General features: G+C 32.8%; 4 protein-coding genes across 13 annotated transcripts in view; 1 reads left to right on the forward strand and 3 right to left on the reverse strand.

The window, feature by feature from the left end:
* Positions 1 to 13,837, reverse strand: part of LOC138181913 (venom protease) — a 35,707-nt gene extending 21,870 nt beyond the window's left edge. The window contains exons 1-6 of one of the 3 annotated variants that reach the window (XM_069117309.1): positions 13,186 to 13,826; positions 12,335 to 12,424; positions 11,527 to 11,829; positions 11,267 to 11,368; positions 11,060 to 11,196; positions 10,128 to 10,714 (exon numbers count right to left, since the gene is read on the reverse strand). In XM_069117309.1, the coding sequence (XP_068973410.1) occupies positions 10,556 to 10,714; positions 11,060 to 11,196; positions 11,267 to 11,368; positions 11,527 to 11,829; positions 12,335 to 12,424; positions 13,186 to 13,339 (945 nt within the window). In that variant the 5' untranslated portion in view covers positions 13,340 to 13,826 and the 3' untranslated portion in view covers positions 10,128 to 10,555. Of the gene's footprint in view, positions 1 to 10,127; positions 10,715 to 11,059; positions 11,197 to 11,266; positions 11,369 to 11,526; positions 11,830 to 12,334; positions 12,425 to 13,185 lie in introns of those variants that run through there. The other 2 variants (XM_069117311.1, XM_069117310.1) reach the window with 2 other exon arrangements.
* The window catches only part of LOC138181902 (bis(5'-adenosyl)-triphosphatase enpp4), a 32,622-nt gene extending 13,815 nt beyond the window's left edge, over positions 1 to 18,807 (reverse strand). For 2 of the 8 annotated variants that reach the window (XM_069117290.1, XM_069117296.1), the window contains exons 1-8: positions 17,939 to 18,457; positions 17,618 to 17,858; positions 17,411 to 17,509; positions 16,971 to 17,334; positions 16,678 to 16,887; positions 16,331 to 16,585; positions 16,174 to 16,270; positions 14,766 to 14,837 (exon numbers count right to left, since the gene is read on the reverse strand). In XM_069117290.1, coding sequence (XP_068973391.1) covers positions 14,766 to 14,837; positions 16,174 to 16,270; positions 16,331 to 16,585; positions 16,678 to 16,887; positions 16,971 to 17,334; positions 17,411 to 17,509; positions 17,618 to 17,858; positions 17,939 to 18,051 — 1,451 coding nt within the window. In that variant the 5' untranslated portion in view covers positions 18,052 to 18,457. Of the gene's footprint in view, positions 1 to 13,932; positions 14,622 to 14,765; positions 14,838 to 14,958; positions 16,007 to 16,173; positions 16,271 to 16,330; positions 16,586 to 16,677; positions 16,888 to 16,970; positions 17,335 to 17,410; positions 17,510 to 17,617; positions 17,859 to 17,938; positions 18,474 to 18,504 lie in introns of those variants that run through there. The other 6 variants (XM_069117292.1, XM_069117294.1, XM_069117293.1 and 3 more) reach the window with 6 other exon arrangements.
* Positions 1,326 to 13,824, reverse strand: LOC138181914 (venom protease-like). The gene is made up of 7 exons (XM_069117312.1): positions 13,799 to 13,824; positions 4,403 to 5,018; positions 3,552 to 3,641; positions 2,742 to 3,041; positions 2,483 to 2,584; positions 2,276 to 2,412; positions 1,326 to 1,930 (listed from the first exon to the last, which is right to left on the reverse strand). Exons 2-7 carry the CDS (start codon positions 4,554 to 4,556, stop codon positions 1,772 to 1,774), a joined length of 942 nt encoding a protein of 313 aa, XP_068973413.1. The 5' UTR covers positions 4,557 to 5,018; positions 13,799 to 13,824; the 3' UTR covers positions 1,326 to 1,771.
* An 80-nt stretch (positions 18,808 to 18,887) lies between the features above and the next one.
* On the forward strand, positions 18,888 to 23,950 carry LOC138181924 (uncharacterized). The gene is made up of 7 exons (XM_069117331.1): positions 18,888 to 19,062; positions 19,409 to 19,460; positions 19,566 to 19,612; positions 19,695 to 19,728; positions 19,893 to 19,999; positions 20,074 to 20,186; positions 20,278 to 23,950. The coding sequence occupies exons 1-7, from the start codon at positions 19,007 to 19,009 to the stop codon at positions 20,538 to 20,540; spliced, it is 672 nt and encodes a 223-aa protein (XP_068973432.1). The 5' UTR covers positions 18,888 to 19,006; the 3' UTR covers positions 20,541 to 23,950.
* Positions 23,951 to 23,962: the final 12 nt, after the last annotated feature.

The following is a 23,962-nucleotide window of genomic DNA, read 5'->3' on the forward strand; positions in this document are numbered from 1 at the left end:
CGCGCTATCATACGTTAACACTATGTGGTACCTCTCTGTATATAATATATACGCACTCGAGAGAGAGATTGACACATCGTTACTTCTTTTTCGGAAATCAATCTCTTCTTTACCATATTCTGGCCAAGGATGCTCTGTATTTTCCTACGAATGGAACTCCCTTCGTTGCCACGTTCCCGGAATCGAGCAAATACCTTAGGACACAACTAATCAGAATATCCTAAGTTATGATTTACCATTATCAGATTTTTTACGTGAGAGGAAATGCCTGTGTCGTTGTTTAACTTAATAGTTACCATTCCATAATCCCTCAAACGAACGAGGGTTAAGATCGTTTAAATCATGGTATTCTATCTTACAGTGAATATCATGAAATTCAGGTCCTTTTATTCAGATCACATGGCCATGATGATCTGGTTCTCCATTATATAATATTCCAAAATCTATTGTATATATAGGATGTACAAATCATGATATCAAGGTATCAATTCTTTCTTTTCAAACGTACAGTTTCATCAAAATTCTGATAGAATAAAAAAGTAATTATTCATATTCTAATAATTATATATTTTAAATACAGTATTGTCAAATATATACATATATTTATGAGCAAATATAGAGTGATTCCTTGATATTCATGAACGTCACCAGACTATATCATTGTGTCATTTCTTCGTTGTTGACCAACCTTGCTTTGCTTCAAGACATTGACTCAGCCTTGACGCAGAAATGTAACAATAAACAAACTCCGGGGAAAACAATGTCGCGCTACATGCAACCGTCGAATGAAGACGAATTTTAATCTTCCGACTCTCCCCCGACCAGTATAAATAAACGGATGCAATCGAGAGATAGCGCGACTCACGTATACGGCTGTATATTAATTAATTAATTTATTTATTCGAAATATATTTGATGTGTTGCGACAGCAATTTCTCGCTCTCGTTATTTCACATTATCTATCCTCGACCAATCCTCCACAAGATTATATGCGCAATATTGAAGCGTTCAAGGGGATGCAAAGGTAATGTACATATGCATTCTCATGCAACAAAATACAAACAGATTTAATAGTATAAGGTTTTTTATTTGTCATAATAGTTTGGGAATTTATGTCTCGTAAGTATCTGTAATGTGTAAGTACCTTTGGTTGAATGGAAATTTCTCTTATATCTAGCCAAAAAAGCAGAAAGAGTGTATTCAATTAGAAAGTGATAAAAACATGAGTAAAGTTTCAGGGACGCACGTGATTGCATGAGTAGGTAGGACGTTTTTAACGAATAAAAAATAGTTTTGGGAGGCGCGATACTTATCTTGTATCTTACACACTCTCTGTGTCCGAACTTCCGGAAGCTCTCTATCTTATGCAATGTTTGAGAGTATTCGGCAATTTTGTATGTATATACAAGAAATATACGTTCTAAGTGAAATACTTAATTATTCCCTTGATACATCAGAAACAAAATTTATAGAAGCTTTGCGAAAATTGATTTCTTATTACTATCAAGAAAGGGGGAGCGGAAAAAAATGTAATTAATGAAATTTAATTAAAAAATTAAAAAATATCATTTTTATATCTCTAAGTCGAGCAGGTGTAGCGTGCGTAAAAAATTAGTGACGTTTCAATGTTATATTTTGTGCATTCTAAGGCTATAGTATGTGACGTACAAACCAATATAAATTTGAGCTGCCTCTAATCACTACAATAATAAATTCCAACTTTATCTTTCGTACACCAAAAATGATATTTATGCAAACACTAATAATTGTATTATTGCAACGCTGGGAGAATAAAGCTATCGAGGAAGGACGTGACCCTAGTGTAAATGCCAGGATATCCAGGTAAAGCGCACCCATGACCACGAGACACAACACCTATTTCATAATAGGTGAAGTTTTGTGATATCATCAGTGGTCCTCCGCTGTCACCCTGAAGAAATGTACATTTTTAATTTTAATGTTCAAAGCTTTTAATCAACGTTGAAATATTTCAATCGAATTATATTGAAACTATACTTATATACAGTAATAATCTATTATTACTTTATGTATTGAAATATTTCAGTTTACGATGTACGTATTATATGTATTTTGAGTAAAACTAAGGTTAGAAGGAAATGAGATTAAATACCGTAATGTTGTATGAGAAATGGGCAAAACTATTAAATTGTGTGTATCTATTATTTTTAATGTTTAAGACGTCGATTTGATGTTGATTCGAATTGATGTGTCTTCAGACACCGTATAATTTGTAGTTAATCTGTAACTTGATTACCGTACAAGCATCCTTTCCACCCTCGGCGTATCCGGCGCATATTTCTGTATCAGGAATGTTGCCATAAGCCTTTTTGCATTCGGCGTTGCTAACCACTGGCACTTGTACTTCCATTAATACATCACTATATGGCCCATCTACGAAGAAAATGAGAAAGACGTTAAAACTGGAACTGTTTAATTTTATTCTAAAATTAGTATCAAGTACCAAAACTTAATCTTCCCCATCCAGCAACGAAGGGGTTATAGCCCACGAAGTCGTTATTTCGAAGGGACTCCTCTATGGGGAGACAAATGGGACGTATGTACTCTGAAAAATAAGGATATAAATGATAGCAAAAGAAACGATTGACGAAAAGTATAAGAAAGAATTTTACATGTTTTATGATAAAAAATTGAAAGAAATTATAGTTTAGTAATACTCAATAGCATAAATATTAGAAACTCAGCAATATTTGACGACTTACCCGAAAATGATACATCTCTCTCCAATTTAAGAATAGCTATATCACCACGGAGATTCGGGTCATAATCAGAAGGAAATAGTTTAGATTCGAATCCCATTTCAATAGGATGCGCTCCGTCGTCATCTCGTTTTAGATTTAAGTCTCCGATACGAACCACGTACAAATCATCGTCATCTGCACAATGTGCTGCTGTCAAAACATGCCTAGCCGATATCAGGGAACCTCCGCAATGCCATTGCGGATCGTTCTGTGGCTCTATGTAATTATGAAAACCTAATGCAACCATCCATGGCCAAGCACCTAAAACGCAATAGTTATAGTTGTGAACGTACATACTTTTTCTCGCGTGATGAGTTAGAAACTATTGTTATCCATTGGACATTCGACGATGCAGAAGATGATAACTACATACGTACAAATACTCTCAAATAGAAATTTGATTAAGAGAGAAATTAAATTTTGACCACTGGAATAAAAATTCTTAGATAATTCTACGTAATTTCTACTTGAACTATACTGAACTATAGAGTTCAGATATGTAATTTCTTCCCGAACACTTTTTGATTGCTATCCATATCATTACTCTTATGTCGATTTTTAATTTCAAGTAAAAACATACTCTTTCTAACATGAACTAAAAGGAAGAAATAATTCAAGTTAATAAGCAAAGTTACTACCAATGAAATCGTAGTATTATTATTTAATTTAATTGAAACGTACATTGATATGCTGTTTTAGTTAGTGCCTTTAAAGTTCATATTTCGTAGTAAATCGCTTATTATTAGTCGGAAAGAAAGAGATGAAACGTACCAAGTTTAGCTGGTTTACCACCAACCACCCTGGTATGCGTAACGTTGCTAAAACCACAGTCTGGTGGACGCAAGGGCCCATACGAGGTTGCTATAAAACATTTATAGATTAAATTATTATATTTAGGGAATTGACACTAGAATGACAAATTAATTCGTCTTCCCTGGTTAACGAGTTGATTCAAACTTTTCATAATAATGTTTTATCTTCTTTATGCAATATTAACCATTACTCTTGATACTTCGTTCACATCGTATACTGTCCAATTACACGCTTCTCCCATCATTAACAACATAGAGTTACACTGCACATACTTCATTCATCTTCATAACGTAGATATTTATTCTTATACTATAACATATAGTTATTAGCACGACGACAATACGAAAATAGAAAATATGAAGTCCGGAAGTATGAAGTATGTGTTTGGAATATTCTTATATTATAATTAACTTCATCAGAAATTAAATAAAAAGCTTGGGAGTTTATACAAATGTGAAGTCTTGGTTAATGTTCTCTAGACTCGTTCCTTCTAAATGCACAGTAAATCCTGAGACCTTGAAATAACGTAAGCATAAATGTTCTTGCTACGATCGGACGCCTCATGTTACTTTTTATCAAGTAATGTTATCATCGACTGGTTCCTCAGAAAATACAGCGAAGGATTGATCGACTCGAACTTAGCAATTGGTGCGTGGTACCCGGAATAATAAGATAATTGTATGAACGTATTGTTCGCTATACGGTGATAATTAGAAATAATAGAAAAATATCATCGTAAAGTTGACATGATTTCATGGGACCATTCTGGCATCTGACGTACATGGAAAAAGACAATTTAAAGTGCAAACCTTCAACAGACGCGTCGTGAACTAATGCATGTAGGAGGACAATTAACGCTAAACATAGATACAGCATCTTTAAGCCCGACATTATCCTGAAATAAAAAAGTGACGAATTGAAAGGACGCGGGACTGATAACAATAAAAGAAACTTAGTTCGCATGATATGTTGAATTTACATCAAAAACGAAGCACGATCGCGCATAGGATGGTTCCGTGATTTATAACAAAATCCTCTATATAAATTCGAATCTTATTATATATACGTTCCTACTTACCTTTCCATTCTTGAAAAACAAAGATACACTTCTACCAACTTCCATCTAAGCATCTATTTATACCATTACCTTGTCATTTCACTTACAACTATCACTTATAACTATCAATTATATTGCATATTTTATCGCACATTATCAATAGCTGTACTACTAAAATTCACAAAATAGAAATAACATGGCAACAGAAATAAAAACTTTTGCACGTATCACATCACATAAAAGTTACTTCTACGATAAAAGCTGCTCGTGTGGCACGTGCAACTGCAGTTGATTTTAAAAGTGATTGATTTGTTGGCACGGAATTATCAAAAACCAATCAACAACGAATAATACGAGGTACCTCCCTCCTCGCGGAATCGAGCAAATATCTTACGATTCCACTAATCAAAATATTCTAAGTTATGATTTACGATCATCAGATTTTTTACGTCAGAGAGAAAGCCTGTATCCCATAATACATATATTAGATTGCATTTACATAGCTAGTTTTTAGAAAGCTGGGAACATACGAATTATTAAAAACGTAAACGAGTGTTTCGTTGCCATTGTAACCCTTATATTCCATATAATCGTAATAAATCTTTAATATATTCTCTGATATATCGTGCATAGTATTCTTTCTGCTTTACTTTCGGTATAGATACGATTAGTGTACGCGTTCGAACACTCACGATTTATGAGCTGGTTGACGGAGGAAAGAAGTATAAACCAGACAGTTAATTACAAAGTGGACTTTGTGGTTTTATTGGATGCGCGACTATTAATGAACTGTTTCTTCTAGATATAACACAAAATATCGACGTGTCTGGCAGTCAGATCACTACCTTTGCTTTTCGTCAGATGGAAGACAATAACTCTGGAGGATTAATTCTTCACATCTGCCTGGCTGTTCATCGTTCAAGATGGGAGTGAAGGATAAAAGTTTGCATCGTTTACCGATTGGTTTAAGACACTGTTGGTCTTGCGAGTATTTTAGGGCCTAGGCCCCTCTTAGTGCCCACTCCACAGTATCATTTTTTTTTTATTTTATTTATTAAAATTTACAATCAATTCTCGCATTGAGAATTTTCAGTAATTTTTCTGGCGTGGCGCAGTGACATGGCTAATTATTTATAATAGTTAATACTTATTATAGATAAGTATAATTTATAAGTAATTGTTATAAGTAGGTAAATATTACTTAATAAATAAATAAATATTATTTAGTATAAGTATCTAATTAAATCTAGTGTTTAGGTCTAGCGGGTAGTGTCTCTTCAGCCTGCGGATCTAGTCCGTCGTATCAAGTAGTTCCGTGATTAGGGGGTTTCGGTGTTTGTTGACTCTTTTGCTATATCTGTCGCTATATTTTGCTATTTCCTCTTTGACTGTGGGTATCTTGAGGTCGCGATGTATTGTTTCGTTGGTAACATACCAAGGTGCATCTATTAGGGATCTTAACGTTTTCGATTGGAAGCGTTGAAGTGTTTCAATGTTAGAGTTACTTGCTGTTCCCCATAGTTGGATTCCGTAGGTCCAGACAGGTTTTATTACGGTCTTGTAGAGGGTAATTTTATTCTGTATGTTTAGTTTGGAGTGTCTGCCCGTGAGCCAATAGAATTTTTTTAGTTCGTTCTTCAGTTGCTTCGTTTTGTCTGTGATGTGGTTTCGCCATGTTAGTCTCCTGTCCAGGGTCATGCCCAGGTATCTGACTGAGTTCTTGCTAGGAATTGTCGTATTGTTGATGGTGACCTGGGGGCAGGCTTGTTTTCGGAGCGTGCAGGTTATATGTGAGGATTTTTTTTCATTAATTTGGAAGCCCCATTTATGAAATCACTTTTCCATAGAGTCGAGACATCGCTGGAGATTGGATAAGGCAATTACCGGGTCTGCGTGAGAAGTTAATATCACTGTGTCGTCAGCAAATGTTGCTATTGTTATCTCAGTTGATATAGGTAAATCAGCCGTGTAGATGGAGAACAGCAAGGGTCCAAGGACACTACCTTGGGGTATGCCAGATTCTATTGGGAATGTTGAGGAAGTGGCGTCTAAGCATTTGACCATGAATTGTCTATTGGTTAGGTAGGACTTTAGGATGGAGTAATAGGTGTGTGGTAGGATTTTTTTGAGTTTGTATAGCAGCCCTTCATGCCATACTTTGTCGAATGCCTGTTGAATGTCTAGGAATACCGCTGAGCAATATTTTTTCTTTTCAAGGGTTTGGCTTATCATATGGGTTATTCGATGGATTTGCTCTACTGTTGAATGTTGTTTCCGGAAGCCGAATTGATGATCTGGGAGTGTTTTCAGATTCTCTAGGAGTGGAAGGAGTCGATTCGCTAGCATCTTCTCGAATAGTTTAGACAGGGTCGGTAAGAGTCTGATTGGGCGATAGGAGCTAGTTTCATATATCGGTTTTCCGGGTTTAGGGATGAGGGTAATCATTGAGATTTTCCAGGCCTTAGGAAAGTATTCTAGACGAAGAATAGCGTTAAAAATCGAGGTGATGAGTGCAATCCCTTTAATGGGAAGTTCCTTGATTGCTTTATTGCCTATTAGGTCGTGCCCTGCTGCTTTCTTGGGATTTAGGCGACTGATGGATTCTATAATCTCTGCAGAAGTGAAGGGTTCAATAGGAGGAGACATTTGGAAGGGAGAGTGCAGGTATTCAGTAGTGTCCGCGGCAGCTTTGGAGGAATGGGATTTAAATACTTTAGACAAGTATTTGGCAAACAGGTTAGCTTTTTCTATAGGGCTACGCGCCCATCCACCTTGCGGACGGCGGATTGGAGGGAATATTTGCGGGGGGCGCGTGAGTTTCCTGAAGGCCTTCCATAGTGAGTAGTTGGAGTCAGCTGTGGGGGACAGATTGGCGAGATACTTCTGAAAACAGTCGTTTTTATAATTTTTTATGATTTTGGTTAACTTTCTAGTTGCGTTGTTTAGTTTGCGTTTGTCATCCGGTGTTCTATGGGTCTGCCATACTCTTCTTAGTCTACGTTTTTCTGCTATTTTTTTTAGTATGTAATGGGGATATTCGTGTTTACTGGTGGAAGTCTTAGTAGGTGTGGAGGGGCGGATAGCGTTTATTATGCTCATGTTTAAGTAATTCGTGGCTGCTTCGATATCTTCATTAGTTTTTAGTGCAGTTAGGGCTGAAGTTGAGTGGTTAAAGACTTCTCTAAAGAGCTGCCAATTGGTGAGTTGGTTATGAATAAAGCCATTAGGTGTATTCTCGATAATTGTTGTACTGACTGTTGCTATCACGGGGGAATGATCAGAAGAGAGATCAGCCGAGGAGTTGATTTGGACGTATCTTGGCGAGATATTTTTAGTTACGAAGAAGTCAAGTGGGTCGGGTATTTTGTTAGTGTCAGTGGGCCAGTATGTGGGTTCGTATGTGATGAGGTAACTAAGATTGTTGGTTATTATGCTGTTTAAGAGATTTTTGCCTCTTACTGTGACCAGTCTGCTGCCCCATTGGGTATGTTTGGTGTTATAGTCTCCTCCAGCTATGAATCTATTGCCCAGGGTGCCAAGGAAGTTATCAAAGTCTTCTTTGGCGGTGGAGTGTCTGGGAGGGCAGTATACTGCTGAAGTGGTGATTGTTCCCTGGCAGTCTTCTATTGCTACGTTTGTTGCTTGGAGGTAGTCTTCCTGAAATGATGGAAGTTCGTAGTGCTTAATGCTGGATTTGATTATGATTCCGGTGCCGCCGTGGGCCTTTCCACTGGGATGTTGGGTATGGTAGAAATTATAACTATATATTTTTAGGTAGTTTTTGTCGGTGAAGTGGGTTTCAGATACGAGCATTATGTCGATTTGCTGCTGTTTAAGGAAGAATTCTAGCTCAAATTTGTGTTGAGCTAGACCGTTGGCATTCCAGAGAGCTATGCGTCTTGTTTTTATTTTGCGTCGGGGCGTATTAGTTTATCCATGATGAGTGTTAATAGTGATAGCAAATTATTTATTTGCTCCGATTGTTTTTCTATTAGCTTTTCAAGTCTAGAGACGTTGTCTGTGTTTTGTGAATTGGGGACACTATTTTGAGAATTTTCCCTGTGGTTATTCGGGTTATTTTAGATTCCTTGTACTGCTTGGGCATAGGAGGTTGAAGTAGTGGTGAATTTAGGAGGACTGGGTATTTGATTGGTTAAAGAGCTTGAAGTAGTAGTGAATTTAGGAGGACTGGGTATTTGGTTAGTTATCTCTTTTGCTCTGAGTTTTGTGTACTTATTTGTGTACAGGGTTTTGTAGGCTGGGCAGCCTTTGTACCTTTGGCACCTTCTACACTGCACTATTTCTTTTTTAACAAGCGGTGGTTCGAATTTTACTATAGAATTCATTAACCGGCTGATTTGGTATATTTCCTTGTTATTCGACTTTTGCTTTAAGTCGATAAAGAATAGGGATAACGGGTCTTTCGAGATTCTATGCCTTATGTTACTGACGTTGATTACTTCGTGGCCGTGTTTTAATAGTTCGAATTTGAGTTCATTCACGTCCACTGAGTGGTGGATGTTGCGTAGAACCACTCGGAAAGGTCTTTCTTGTTTGAGCTGATAAGTATGAAAGTTGGCGTTCATGGTCTTGAGCAGTTTGGTGAGCCTTCTGTATGCGTCAGGATTTGTCGGCAGGATTTTCACTTGATTATTTTTAATTTTAAGGTTATAGTCCTCTTTGGAGATATCTCTCTCTATGGACTTAATCATTGTTTGTATGTCGATGACATCGTCAACAAATAGTGGTGGGGGTGGGGAATTTCTTTGGGTGCGTTGATTTGTTAGCGGATCAGCGATTTCCATGGAGTCGTTTGCGGTTTCCAATATGGCGTACCTGATGTAGGTGTTGATTGTTGGCTGTTCAAACTGGGTGGCGTTTATGTTTGTTTTTGGTGCTTCTAATTTCCTTTTCTTTGGGCTTTTAGCGCCATTGGTACGGGGGGATCTGTTGCACTTTTGCCACGGAGGAGGTAGCGCGGAGCAATTATGGGTTTGCTCAGGAGAGCCTGGTCGTGATTCCTGGGCCATCATCGAGCTAGTTAATTCAAATTGAATAACTAGTCGAGAGGCTATGGGGCTAGTATTCGGGTAGAGGTTCGAAGTGTGGGATTTTTCCTCTAAAGGATAGGAAACACTTGACTGTGTTCACTTTCGACGAATGGGCGACACGTGTTGTTTTAGGAACTTCTCAGAGCACTAGACACACGTCTGCACGCTTCGGCACTCAACAGCGAACTGACCACAGTATCATGAAACCTTTCAATGATTCCATTTGAACAAAGACCAGAAGAAATCAATGGTCATTGATTGGTCTCATCCATTCAATGGTCTTGAACAAATGTAGAAAGACAATTAATATTGTTTGAATTTTATATTATGTTTAATGCATATATACATTATATAGGACGTTTTTAACGAATAAAAAATAGTTTTAGAAGACGCGAGACTTATCTTGTATCTTATGTACTTTCTGCGTCCGAACCTCTAGAAGTTTTCTATCTTATGAAACGTTTCAGAGTAGTCGGCAATTTTATATGTACATACAAGAAATATACGTTCTAAGTGAAATATTTAATTATTCCCTTGATACATCAGAAACAAAATTTATAGAAGCTTTCCGAAAATTGATTTCTTATTACCATCAAAAAAGGAGGAAAAAAATGTAATTAATGAAATTTAATTAAGAAATTAAAAAATATCATTTTTATATCTCTAAGTCGTGCAGGTGTAGCGTGCGTAAAAAATTAGTGACGTTCAAAGTTATATTTCGTGCATTTTAAGGCTATAATATGTGACGTACAAGCTAATATAAATTTGAGCTGCCTCTAATCACTACAATAATAAATTCCAACTTTATCTTTCTTACACGAAAAATGATATTTATGCAAACACTAATAATTATATTATTTCAACGCTGGGAGAATAAAGCTGTCGAGGTAGGATGTGACCCTGGTGTAAACGCCAGGATATTTAGGTAAAGCGCACTCATGACCATAAGACACAACACCTATTTCATAATAGGTGAAGTTTTGTGATATCATCAATGGTCCTCCGCTGTCACCCTGAAAAGATGTACATATTTAATTTTAATGTTCAAAGCTTTTAATCAACGTTGAAATATTTCAATCGAATTATATTGAAACTATACTTATATACAGTAATAATCTATTATTACTTTATGTATTGAAATATTTCAGTTTACGATGTACGTATTATATGTATTTTGAGTAAAACTAAGGTTAGAAGGAAATTTAATTAAATACCGTAATGTTGTGTGAGAAATGGGCAAAACTATTAAATTGTGTGTATCTATTATTTTTAATGTTTAAGACGTCGATGTGATGTTGATTCGAATTGATATGTCTTCAAACACCGTATAATTTATATTAAATCTGTAATTTAATTACTTGACAAGAATCCTTTCCACCCGCAGTGTATCCGGCGCATATTATTGTATCAGAACCGTCGCTATAAGCCTTTTTGCATACGGCGTTGCTAACCACTGGCACTTGTACTTCCATTAATATATCACTTAGTGGTCCCCCTATGAAGAAAATGAGAAAGACATTAAGACTGGAACTGTTTAATTTTATTCTAAAATTAGTATCGCTTACTATATCTTAATCTTCCCCATCCAGCAACGAAGGGGTTATAGCCCACGAAGTTGTTATTTCGAAGGGACTCCTCTATGGGGAGACAAATGGGACGTATGTACTCTGAAAAATAAGGAAATAAATGATAGCGAAGGAAACGGTTGACGAAAAGTATGAGAAAAAATTTTACATGTTTTATGATAAAAAAATTGAAAGAAATTATAATTTAGTAATACTCAATAGCATAAATATTAGAAGCTCCGCAATATTTGACGACTTACCCGAAAATGATACATCTCTCTCCAATTTAAGAATAGCTATATCATCATGGTGTTGCGGGTAATTATAATCAGGATGAATTAGTTTAGATTCGAATCCCATTTGAATAGGATGCGCTCCGTCGTCATCTCGTTTTAGATTTAAATCCGCGATACGAACCACGTACAATGAACGGTGTATTGCACAATGTGCTGCTGTCAAAACATGCCTAGCCGATATCAGGGAACCTCCGCACTTCCATTCCGGATCCTTCCTTGGGTGTGTGTAATTATGAAAACCTAATGCAACCATCCACGGCCAAGCACCTAAAACGCAATAGTTATAGTTGTGAACATACATACTTTTTCTGAAGTGATGAGTTAGTAACTATTGTTATTCATTGGACATTCGATGATGCAGAAGACGATAACTACATACGTACAAATACTCTCAAATAGAAATTTGATTAAGAGAGAAATTAAATTATGAGCACTAGAATAAAAATTATTAGATAATTCTACATAATTTCTACTTGAACTATACTGAACTATAAAGTTCAAACATGTAATTTCTCCCCTAATATTTTTTGATCTCTATCCATATTATTACTCCTATATCAATTCTTAATTTCAAGTAAAAACATACTCTTTCTAACATGAACTAAAAGGAAGAAATAATTCAAGTTAATAAGCAAAGTTACTACTAATGAAATCGTAGTATTATTATTTAATTTAATTGAAACGTACTTTGATATGCTGTTTAGTGCCCTTAAAGTTCATCCTTCATAGTAAATCGCTTATTATTAATCGGCAAGGAATAGATCAAACGTACCAAGTTTAGCTGGTTTGCCACCAACCACCCTGGTATGCGTAACGTTGCTAAAACCACAGTGTGGTGGACGCAAGGGCCCATACGAGGTTGCTATAAAACATTTATAGATTAAATTATTATATTTAGGGAATTGACACTAGAATGACGAATTAATTCGTCTTCTCTGGTTAACGAATTGATTAAAATTTTTCATAATAATGTTTTATCTTCTTTATGCAATATTAACCATTACTCCCTATACTTCGTTTACGTCGTATACTGTCCAATTACACACTTCTCCCATCATTAACAAACATAGAGTTACACTGCACATACTTCATTCATGTTCATAACGTAGATATTTATTCTTATACTAGATCATAGAGTTATTAGCACGACGACAATACGAAAATAGAAAATATGAAGTCTGGAAGTATGAAGTATGTGTTTGGAATATTCTTATATTATAATTAACTTCATCAGAAATTAAATAAAAAGCTTGGGAGTTTATAGAAATGTGAAGTCTTGGTTAATGTTCTCTAGTCTCGTTCCTTCTAAATGCACAGTAAATCCTGAGACCTTGAAATAACGTAAGCATAAATGTTCTTGCTACGATCGAACGCCTATGTTACTTTTTATCAAGTAATGTTATCATCGACTGGTTCCTCAGAAAATACAGCGAAGGATTGATTGACTCGAACTTAGCAATTGGTGTGCGGTACCCGGAATAATAAGATAATTGTATGAACGTATTGTTCGCTATACGGTGATAATTAGAAATAATAGGAAAATCTCATCGTAAAGTTGACATGATTTCATGGGACCATACTGGCATCTGAAGTGCATGGAAAAAGACAATTTAAAGTGCAAACCTTCAACAGACGCCTCGTGAACTAATGCATGTACGAGGACAATTAACGCCAAATATAGATACGGCATCTTTAAGCCCGACATTGTCCTGAAATAAAAAAGTGACGAATTGAAAGGACGCGGGACTGATAACAATAAAAGGAACTTAGTTCGCATGATATGTTGAATTTACATCAAAAACGAGGCACGATCGCGCATAGGATGGTTCAGTGATTTATAACAAAATCCTCTATATAAATTCGAATCTTATTATATATAGGTTCCTACTTACCTTTCCATTCTTGAAAAACAAAAATGCACTTCTACCAACTTCCATCTAAGCACCTATTTATACCATCACCTTGTCACTTCACTTGCAATTATTACTTATAACTATCAATTATATAGCATATTTTATCGCACATTATCAATAGCTGTACTACTAAAATTCACAAAATAGAAATAACATGGTACACAACAGAAATATAAACTTTTGCACGTAGCACATCACATAAAAGTTACTTCTACGATAAAAGCTGCTCGTGTAGCACGTGCAACTTTAATTGATCTTAAAAGTGATTGATTTGTTGGCACGGAATTATCAAAAACCAATGAACAACGAATAGTACATGGTACCCCTCTGTATTTTCCCACGAATATTTTAATTCCCTTGGTTGCCACATTCAAGGAATTTTTGTAAAGCTGTCTCGTCGTGTTACAAATTAAAATGGGTACTTACTACTATAATTCTGATGAAAGAAAAGAGACGATGATGTTACGATAATATCATTTATTTACAACTGATTTATTTACATACGAATTCTGATATAGGTGGTGCACTATTATAATAGGTATGTTTGATCTGTAAGTTGAATTTTGTAAAATATCCTGCTTATAGAATAAATTATGTTAGAATCTAATTTCTAGAATAATACTGAGCATACTGATTATGCTGTTATGATTTGGTTTAAAACAATAAATAATTCACTCATGCATAGTATTCTTCCAGTTTTACGTGTAATTTCGATATTGTTATAAGTAGTCGTTCGAGGCAATTTTCGAATCATCCATATTACATTTAATACATACAGTTATTATATAAGACATAGTATCGTAAAAATTGGAAGAATAAAAAATTCGTACAAGAAGTACATTTTATGGAAAATCTAATAAATCTGTGTGTACACCTAAAATACGAATTAATGGTGATTGATTGTTCATAAGTTTATATACGTTATTTAAAGTCATTCAAAGATATCAATTCTGCTTCCTTTTTTATCACAGGAATAGTTTCTCATTTATATGTGTTCAAAAATACATACAACCGCGCAATAAATGAAGTATATGTCACCTACAATGAAAAAGAGTTTTCCTATACTTAATATTTCCTTTATATGCATATGAAAGTCTATTCTTCGCGTAGCATGAAATTACGAATAAATCTGGAAAATTGTTTAATCTGAAAAGAGAAATAAATTATTAACATGATTTATTAATACGAGATTCAGAATTTTTGTTTTGTCTTGCAGAAAAAGAAAGCAGCCCTCTCTTTTAATGTGAAATAGAAAGCAAAAACTTGAAAACAAATTTTTTGGAAATTTACTTGCAAGTATCATTTTCAATATCGTGATTTTCATCCCAATGGTACTGTGCTTCCAAATCTTCCAGTATTCTTCTAAAAACAAAAAGTCGAACCTGGTTATTATTGACATTGGCATTACAAGGAAGAGAAGTGTTAGGAAGCAACTCCTTTTTATTATGGATTTCTTTATAAACATATAAATGAGAAATTTAGCTTTCGTTTTTTACTAAAGAATTTATTCTTAGTGTGCTTTGATAGTTATTACATTGCAACTTTTCGCGTACTATTCATATTTAATAATTTCCTAATACTAACTAGTTCAAAATTACATATGTCCTTGCACGGATTTAAAAATATGTATGATACAATTAACACTTAGTCAACCGCGCGCACCACAGCGAGCTATACGTTTCTTACTGCAATGGATAAACCACTATACGCTGTCTACCACGCATTTTTCTAAGTATCAAGAACTAATATTCACTACTTAAAAAACAAAGAAATCTAAAAATTATTTAAGTGGTCAATTATATTTTGCGGTAGTGATTTTGTTTAACGATTTCACATATTGTTTATACAAAACATCAAATTAAAAGTATATATTAAAAGTATTTAAAAATATAGGTAAAATTAAAAGCATTAAAAATGACTAAAGATAAATAAAACGATTTGAACGTGAAATTAAAAATTCATAATACATTTTAATATTTTTTTACAGTGTGATATCGTTCGATTATAACTTTATTTAGTCATAACTGATAGTGTAACTTTTCGATTTAACACCACTAAACTGGTGTATTTTATGATATACTATACCTTATAAAAGCAGAAAAAGTGGCCCAATTAATTGGGAAGAATTCAAAGTAAACAATAACTGATAATAACAAAAAAAAAAAAAAGAGAAGAAAACGCATTACTGAAGTCAAAAAGGGAGATCTCCCCGTTCGGTCACGCAGCGATGTACTTCACAGAGGGAAGAGATCTCCCTATTCGGTTGGCTAAGTGTTAAAATTAATTCTAAAATAATAATTGTTTAAAAAGATTAAAATTCTAATTAAACGTTTTGCTATATTTCAAAGTTTGAAACAATATAACTTTATTTATAAAAAATGAAATTATGTTTATGTATTCTTCATCACGATGCTATTTCTTATTACTGTGTCGTCATTTTTTTGAATTCATTTTGTTATCTCTATGCAATATGAAAATTCATATATTGCTTGATATTTTTTACATATTACCCATCCACCGGATAATATCTCCTGAAAAATCAAAATATCAATATTGTATTATTAAAATGCTTCTTAAACTTCAATTTCTGACAAATCCGAAATCCAATACATTTCTTATAGTTATTATTTATCAAAAAATTCCAAGTTAGTAACTTAACTTTCTCTTCAAATCACGAATAACATATACTTTGACTTACCTGTAACTTTTTGCTCCTAATCGCCGTTTCCTCATATAGAACATTATTATTGCTCCTATAATTACTACCAGTGTCATAGATATTATAGTGGCTACAACTGAATTAATAGAAGATGGTAAATAACTGTGCATAACAATGACGCATAACGTTTACTTACATATCAGTCGATACGCGATTACTGTGATATCCTGTTGATGTTTCTTAAGGCACTTGGTTAGATGTGATATAGTACCATTCCCTATGGGACATTGTAGATCGAGTATTTTACAAAATAGCGGAAATAAATCTAGATTATTAAAAGGTTCGAGCTTGCACTTAGGCATAAATGCAGGACCATTTGCGAAGAAGAAAGGATGCATTTCTATAGCCTCATTATCGTAGCCATGAAGACCAAATTCTGAATCACTGGTTACTAAACATAAATACCCCATAAAATTTAATATATATCTTTAATTTTTAATACATACTTGTATTAGTAATTCTGTGTTATGAATCACATTCTACCTGTAATATTGAACTTTTTCTTATAATATTCTATGTTATCAAGGAGATTTTGAAATGCATATCCAATTTCAGCAATGACAAAGATAGGACCAATACGTGTATTATTTCCATAGTGATATTTCTTAGGAATTTCATCCCTTTTAAAAACTCTAAACGTCTTCGATTTCAACGCTGCTTGCTTCAATGCTTGATAAATTATTTCTTCTTTGCCTAAAAAATTTACTTGTTTATTTTCTTAACCTCTTATTAATAATTTAAACAAACTTAATAGTTCATATGATGAATCAACATACCAGGATTAGGAAAAATGTGTAATCCTGGTGAGGTACCCACAAATTTGTAATCAGAGCTGTTAATATACTTTGTTAGATCTATTATCCTGTCTAACTTAACAGTTGCCATTCCATGATCACTCAAATGAACAACATTAAGATCATGTAAACCATGGTATTCTATCTTATTGTGAAGATACCTAGTTATATTATCTAACTTCCTAAGAATATCATCAAATTGAGGTCCTTTTATTCCAATCACATGACCATGATAATCTGGCTCTTCGATGTATAATATTCCAAAATTTATTGGATGTATAGGATGTACAAACCATGATATCAAGGTATCAATTCTTTCTTCCCAAGGTACACTCTCATTAAAATTCTGATAGAATTAAAAATTAATTATTCATATTCTAATAATTATATATTTTCAATAGAGTATAGTCAAAGATATATACCTGAGCAAATGTAGGGGAGATTCCTTGATATTCATAAATGCCACCAGGCCACATCATTGTGCCACTTCTTCTTTGTGCACCAGCCTTTTGGTTAACAGTCTAAACAAACATACAAAGCAGTTCTATAAAATATGTATAAAATACAGTAAATATGACTAGTATGGTGACCAAAATAATATATGTATTTATGTGTCATACTTTACATACCCAAATAGGAAGAATTCTATTATCATAATGATACAAATTATATGAATATTTTGTTGTATTTCCTGAAGCAGGATCATAAAATTCATTATCCACAACTCCATGTGTTTCTGCATACAATCCTGTGGCCATTGTATGATGATTAGGAAATGTTTTTGTGACAAAAATATTCATCATGTAATCCGCATATGTGCCTTCATGTTTCAGTTTATTCATAAATGGTGTTCTGTCAAAATAGTCATACCTATGAAACAAAAAAATTATTCAACTAAACCAATCGTTTACATACAAGTAAAAATTAAAAAGTAATAACATCTAAAATACCTGAATGCATCATATGATATTACTAACAACTTTGGATGTTGCGATATCAATAATCCATGCTTCACACTAAGTAACATAACAAGTAACGAAGTAAATATGGTTACAGAATTCATAGTGAACGTGTATAAATCGTTCTTTAATAGGAAGAATTGTTATCGTGCTTAGCTAGTGGTTATTATTCTATCTCCTTCATGCTTTTAAAAGCATTTCAGTGACGAATCTTCTTCGACCTGGATTGAAAGTTAAAAATATCCAGTTATTGATAACTGCCACAGTAAGTATATATATTTTTTTAATAAAAAAGATCTTATTTCCGAATCAATCTATCCGATCGTACACATAGACATAATTTCGCGATTTGATAGTTTCTAAAAAATTCCATCGAGCGATACCAATTGAAAATGACCAGATGGTTGTTTCACATGATAAAAAAAAATTAGAAACATTTGTCAATTCCTATTCACAGACACCGTTTGCCAAATACTAAACGCTCCCTCATTTCTCATGAACTATAAAACTATATATAAAGTAATGACACAACCCTTTCTATTCTATACTAATCATACCACTATCTTTTTGCGCTGACGAATTTGTTAAACGAATATATACTTTAAACACAAATACTTAATAAAGCGAACTCAACGAAATCTTAAATATTCTTTTACTATCTACACGTAGATAAACGTACAGCGAGTACGTTTTAAAATGATAGCTGATTTTTTGGTTCTTACATAGTTAGGAAATAATTGAGTTAGTTTCTGTACGAGATCCTTTCTCGTTTTTGGAATGTTGGCGAACTTGTTTTTTGGACGCAAGCGTGTTAAATAAAACTCCAGCGGACAAGAGTGCATTCAAGTATGCTATGCGACTGACAGATGCTCGAAGCTACGGTCTGCTACGATGCATTGTATTCGAAGGAGATGAATCGCGTTTGATATTATCCTTATCTTCGTATGAAACATCATTTCTTATTCCCATTATCCTTCACGTATCACGTGAAAATTAAATATCGGTATTTGAACGCCTACATCAGTTAGATGACGGCGATACGCCGTGTGTTAACAGGTCATGGGGGCCTGTTTCGGCCGCTGCATTTCCAAAGTTACAGACTCCTTATCGTACAGGTTAGAAGTGTACCTTTTATCTCAAAATAAAAATGCATCTTTTCAGGTATCTTCATCTTCTATTCATTTCCAGACTATGGATGTTTATTCAGCTTCATATATCTATGAATATAGCTAAAGAAATTAAACTTAAATAGAGATTTGTTTTACCTATTAAATAAGCACTTTATTTTGGATATGTAATGTAGTTTTGTATATTATATGCATTCTATATATTTTTGCAACTATCAATTTCTTATAGATATATAAATATCAACAGTCTATTAATTTTGTTAAATATACCTGTTTTCATTATTATATTATGTATATTTCTCTTTTTTTAATGTAGTATATATTTGAATTTAAGGTTTTATCAAAGACACACCAGTATGTCCTACCAAGGAGACGAACAAGTTGAGGTACATATAATTTTGCAGTTGATCGAAGATTTTAATGATCCTGCTAATGATAAAATAATGAAGTCATTCATTATATTGCCAATATTTAAAATCACTTTGTTGTAGTTTATAGATGACAAAGGAGATGCAGACCAACCTAGAGGATCAAAAACGTAAGAAATTATATTGAGCTTAGGGCAATGTTTCATTTTTGTTGTATTAATTACATGCTTCATTGTTATGCTTCCTGGATAGCCTGTTATCGTTTCTCTCCTTAAACCGGTTCAAGGTAAATGGATTAGTCTATTAGAATTTTTTTTATATTTTATTGAGCATAGTAAGTCTATTTATTAATGTGATTATTGATTCTAATTACACTATTCAATGACTCCATTATCCAATGACTTTCTTATTATCAAGAAAATGTTTCCAATGTTTATAATATATTTGTAGAAAAAACATGGGGTTCCTGTAACATTGGAATTATTGGAAGATGGAGCATGGTCAAAGGGTACTAATAAATATGCCAGATTAAACTCTAGGAATGATGCTTCTACAAGGTACAATGCCTATCTGAATCACTAAAACAGTATACTACAAAACAGTAACTAACTGCAATAAAATATTTTATTAGTTCTGGTCTAGATACTCCACTTCAAATTCTTGATGCAAGAACATTAATGAAACAACAAACATGCGTTTCTTCCACTCCTGGCTCATCATTAGATTTGGAATGGGAACATGAAGGTAAAGGAATGTTTTTAATTATGAACATCTAAAGTTATACACATTATACATTTACAAGATATAAAAGGAAAAAAAATTATTGTATGTTTAGGAATGCCTCTGCCAGTTATAGACGATGAAAAAGTTGAGAGTACAGATGGTTCTATAACTCAAACATCAGTAAATAATAGCCAACCCTCTAGCTTGACAGCATCTCCTTGGTCTAGGGTGTCGACACCAAATAGTTTAGAATGGGATCCGGTAGAAGCTGATATGGTATGTGTTGATTTAGAGACTGAACAGCTTTTGACTGAAATAGAAAGATTAACAGATAGAGCGTTAAAGGAAACAGGAGAATGGACTAATGCTAGTTGATAAATAATGCATTTACAATTAAACAGGATTGTTTGTATTTTTGTATTACAAAAAAAGAGTCCACAACGGAATTAACATATATAAAGTACTTTTAGGAAGCAAAAAAAAAAAGATTTTATTGTTTCAATATTTGTATTGTTGAAACAATATGAAGATATATTTATATTGTTTCAAGGTATATATACATACATGTATAAGTTAATATAATTCACATAGATTTTAAAGAAAGGTATATTATCTGCTAATACTTTTCAACAGTTTATTACTAAAAAATATTGCCAACTAAAGACGAGAATTTTTTATATTATGCATACATATATATTTTTTACACTCGTAAAAAACTCTTTCATTTGACACCTTGAGTTTAAAAAATAAAGATAAGGACATTACATATTGCATTGAGAATATTTTTATTCTGATTTCGCTCGACTTCCACGAGACAATAACTTTCTTCTTATTGATAATTTTTGCATCACATCTTTTAAAAGAACCTCATTTTTTAATATTATTTTAATACTTTATTTAATACTCATATTACTTATTTATTTCTAAACCAAAGATTTTTTCTTTCATTAGATTAGTTTGCTGTGAACGATATTGATCTCGTTTTTTTCCGTACACATACCGTCATACAGTGTCATATTATACTACTTTAACCTTTTGAAGCATAAAAAAGTAACACGAAAAGGAAAATTGTTTCATTTTTTAATTTTGTATAAAAGATGAATTTTCTATCCAAATACCATAGCAGAAAAGGACCTATATAAATGGCCAATTGTGCTTCAAATGGTTAAACAGTACATATCATCATAGTAACAATATAAATTTTCTTATGTTTGGAAAGTTTACTATGTATTATTTAACCTAGATAGGAGAAAAAATTTTAAGACGGAAATTAAAAATAAAATATATCAGGTGCTATCAATGGAATATATTTTTTGCGAGTGAAATTATGATCAGTTTTTTCCAGAGGAAATTTCTTTCGTAGCTTGTTGTTGGTATAATTAGCCATATTTTATACAAGAAGGACTATTAAATAGTCTAAATAAGTCTAGTCACAATGAAATTCTGCGAATCTCCTTAAAATCCGAAATGAGGGAAAGGGAGGACGGGAGAGGATGAGGCGGTACCGATGTAATATTAGTGTTGATACACATATTGGGTGTACAAAAATATGTTTCTACTGAAGTTAAATTATTATGAAATGATTAGGTTACAAGTATAGATAGAGTGTCGATTATCGATGGATAAATGGTTTTCAAACCGAGGTAGGCTGCCTTACAATAAACAGAAAACGTATAAAAATTCGCTAATATGCTCGTAAACTTTGATTGCATCACGTCTGCGACTTTGTTGCGTTTACAATTACGTAATTTGTAAGATCATAAGTTTGCTGATAATTTGCATCATGAGCGAATCAAAATGTATGCAGCAATCGTATAGATAATAATAACGTTAACGATAATGAAAATGTTAAATGATAAAGATGCAGTATGTTAATGATTTAGTGCCATGGCTGTTTATGCACTCCAGAGGTTTTATCTCTTGTCATAATTTATCTTAAATTCCAAAAATTGAAATTAAGTTTTGGTGATACATATTATATATGTATATATATAAATAAAAAGAAGTAAAGTTTGTAAAGGTTTATATTAAATTGCATGATAAACGCACAGAAATATTAGTTGAGCATAATATATGTGGCTTAACATTAATACCTATGTTAATCTCAAACACAAAATGTGTCCACTATGCTAATATACAAACTGATGCGTAATAATTAGTATGGAGGAAAGTGAAAAGGTGCTTTAAACGATAAAAGAGAAAGATTATAAAACGCTTGCGGTCTGTTTCTATATCAATAAAAAATGATGAATACATTATTTATATAAGAGTTAAGTAAAGTTGATACTTCGATGATTCTAATGTAAAGAATATTGGCAAAGAATATTAAATTCAAACGCAACTTGTCTTTTCTCGTTTTCGCAAATTAGTGCTGTACAAAATATGTGTCAAGAAGTTTATTATTTTTTATTATTTGTCAAACGTTTATTTAGCGAATGTGTATACAAAAGTATAATTTTCAACAATTTTAAGTGCTCCGACATAATAGGGACCAAAAATATTTTCAGTATTAAATCTTTTCATGGCTAATACTTCGTAATGAAACGATTATTTTATGTAAGTTATAATTATATAGCGAATTTGACTTCAATCGATCGATTTTTGTATTTAATCCTAGAATTAATTGATATTTTTCGACTACAAATATTGAATAGCGTTATATATATGTTTCACGTATAGAGGACTAATTTATAATTGTATCAGTTTTGAAGTTGTAAACAAAATTTATCACTGTTGGCTTTAAGAATATATTTATCTGCGCCTAGCATTAGAGATCGAAATAATATTTATATTTCGTGCACAGCCGTTCACATTTCATTGTGGGTTTGCGATATGTAAAAATCAACACTGTACATCGTTTGCTTACGTATTAAATACAATTATTAATATTGGTATAATTAAATAAAATATGTAATAAAACCGTTATAAAACACGGTATCTTGTACTAGTATCTTTATTTGTTTAAATGGAATTTCGTATAGAATCATAGCATAAAATGCAATAAATTGCATAAATTTTATTTATTATCAATGACGAATCGTTTTTAAATCTAATATTGCATATGACCTGATGAGATACATTTTCATTCGTGTTTCTGTTCGATATACGAATTCTTTTTAAGGTTATCATATTATGTTTATTCAGCATATAAAAATCGGCCAACGAGTATAAAGTTGAATGTGAACATGAATTAAAAGGAAAACTATTATTTTATGATAGATGTTAAAATGAATATGTTTATATGCTTTAGTAAATAATTACTTTATTATATTTTTATGTACATGCAAGAAGAAATGACAAACAAGGTGTACTTTCTACCCGAGTACCCTCGTATTTTTAATTTCCCTTTAATTAGCTATTACACATGAATATAATGAAACCATGTTTAGTATGGTCCCATGATACTTTATTTTTGTATATTTATAATTCAAAAAATTGTAGATGTTTATTATTATATTGAAGCTTAAAACAGGTCATAATATGCAGTGCTCCAAATCTTAGTGTTTAAATACATATGGGTATATTATTCATATATCTAGTGCTAATATTTAATTATGCATTAGCTAAATATTATGTGAGTAATATACATATATAATTTCTGTAGTATGGAATACATTTTTGGATTGAGAAAGATAGAAAGTATTGGTATTATATTTGTACTGCAATTAAATATTTTTTTTATAACTGGTGTATTTTTTTTTGATTTTTATGTGCACAGTTTCGTGGAATACAACATAATAACTTGTTTAACTTATATTAAATTTATATTAGTTATATACATTTCTAACACATGAGTT

This window comes from Bombus flavifrons, chromosome 7, assembly GCF_040668555.2.
Source record: "Bombus flavifrons isolate JBK064 chromosome 7, iyBomFlav1_principal, whole genome shotgun sequence".
Taxonomy (NCBI): domain Eukaryota; kingdom Metazoa; phylum Arthropoda; class Insecta; order Hymenoptera; family Apidae; genus Bombus; species Bombus flavifrons.

What these genes read in the sequence shown, in the direction of transcription:
- LOC138181914 (XM_069117312.1), bottom strand. Translation starts at nt 4,556, where the DNA reads ATGCGAACTAAGTTTCTTTTATTGTTATCAGTCCCGCGTCCTTTCAAT. An exon ending in TGGTAAACCAGCTAAACTTG is followed by an intron (nt 3,042 to 3,551) that starts GTACGTTTCATC and finishes ATTGCGTTTTAG; the next exon opens with GTGCTTGGCCATGGATGGTT. An exon ending in ATGGGGAAGATTAAGTTTTG is followed by an intron (nt 2,413 to 2,482) that starts GTACTTGATACT and finishes TTTTCTTCGTAG; the next exon opens with ATGGGCCATATAGTGATGTA.
- LOC138181924 (XM_069117331.1), top strand. Translation starts at nt 19,007, where the DNA reads ATGGGGGCCTGTTTCGGCCGCTGCATTTCCAAAGTTACAGACTCCTTA. An exon ending in AAGGAGACGAACAAGTTGAG is followed by an intron (nt 19,461 to 19,565) that starts GTACATATAATT and finishes ACTTTGTTGTAG; the next exon opens with TTTATAGATGACAAAGGAGA. An exon ending in CAACCTAGAGGATCAAAAAC is followed by an intron (nt 19,613 to 19,694) that starts GTAAGAAATTAT and finishes CTTCCTGGATAG; the next exon opens with CCTGTTATCGTTTCTCTCCT.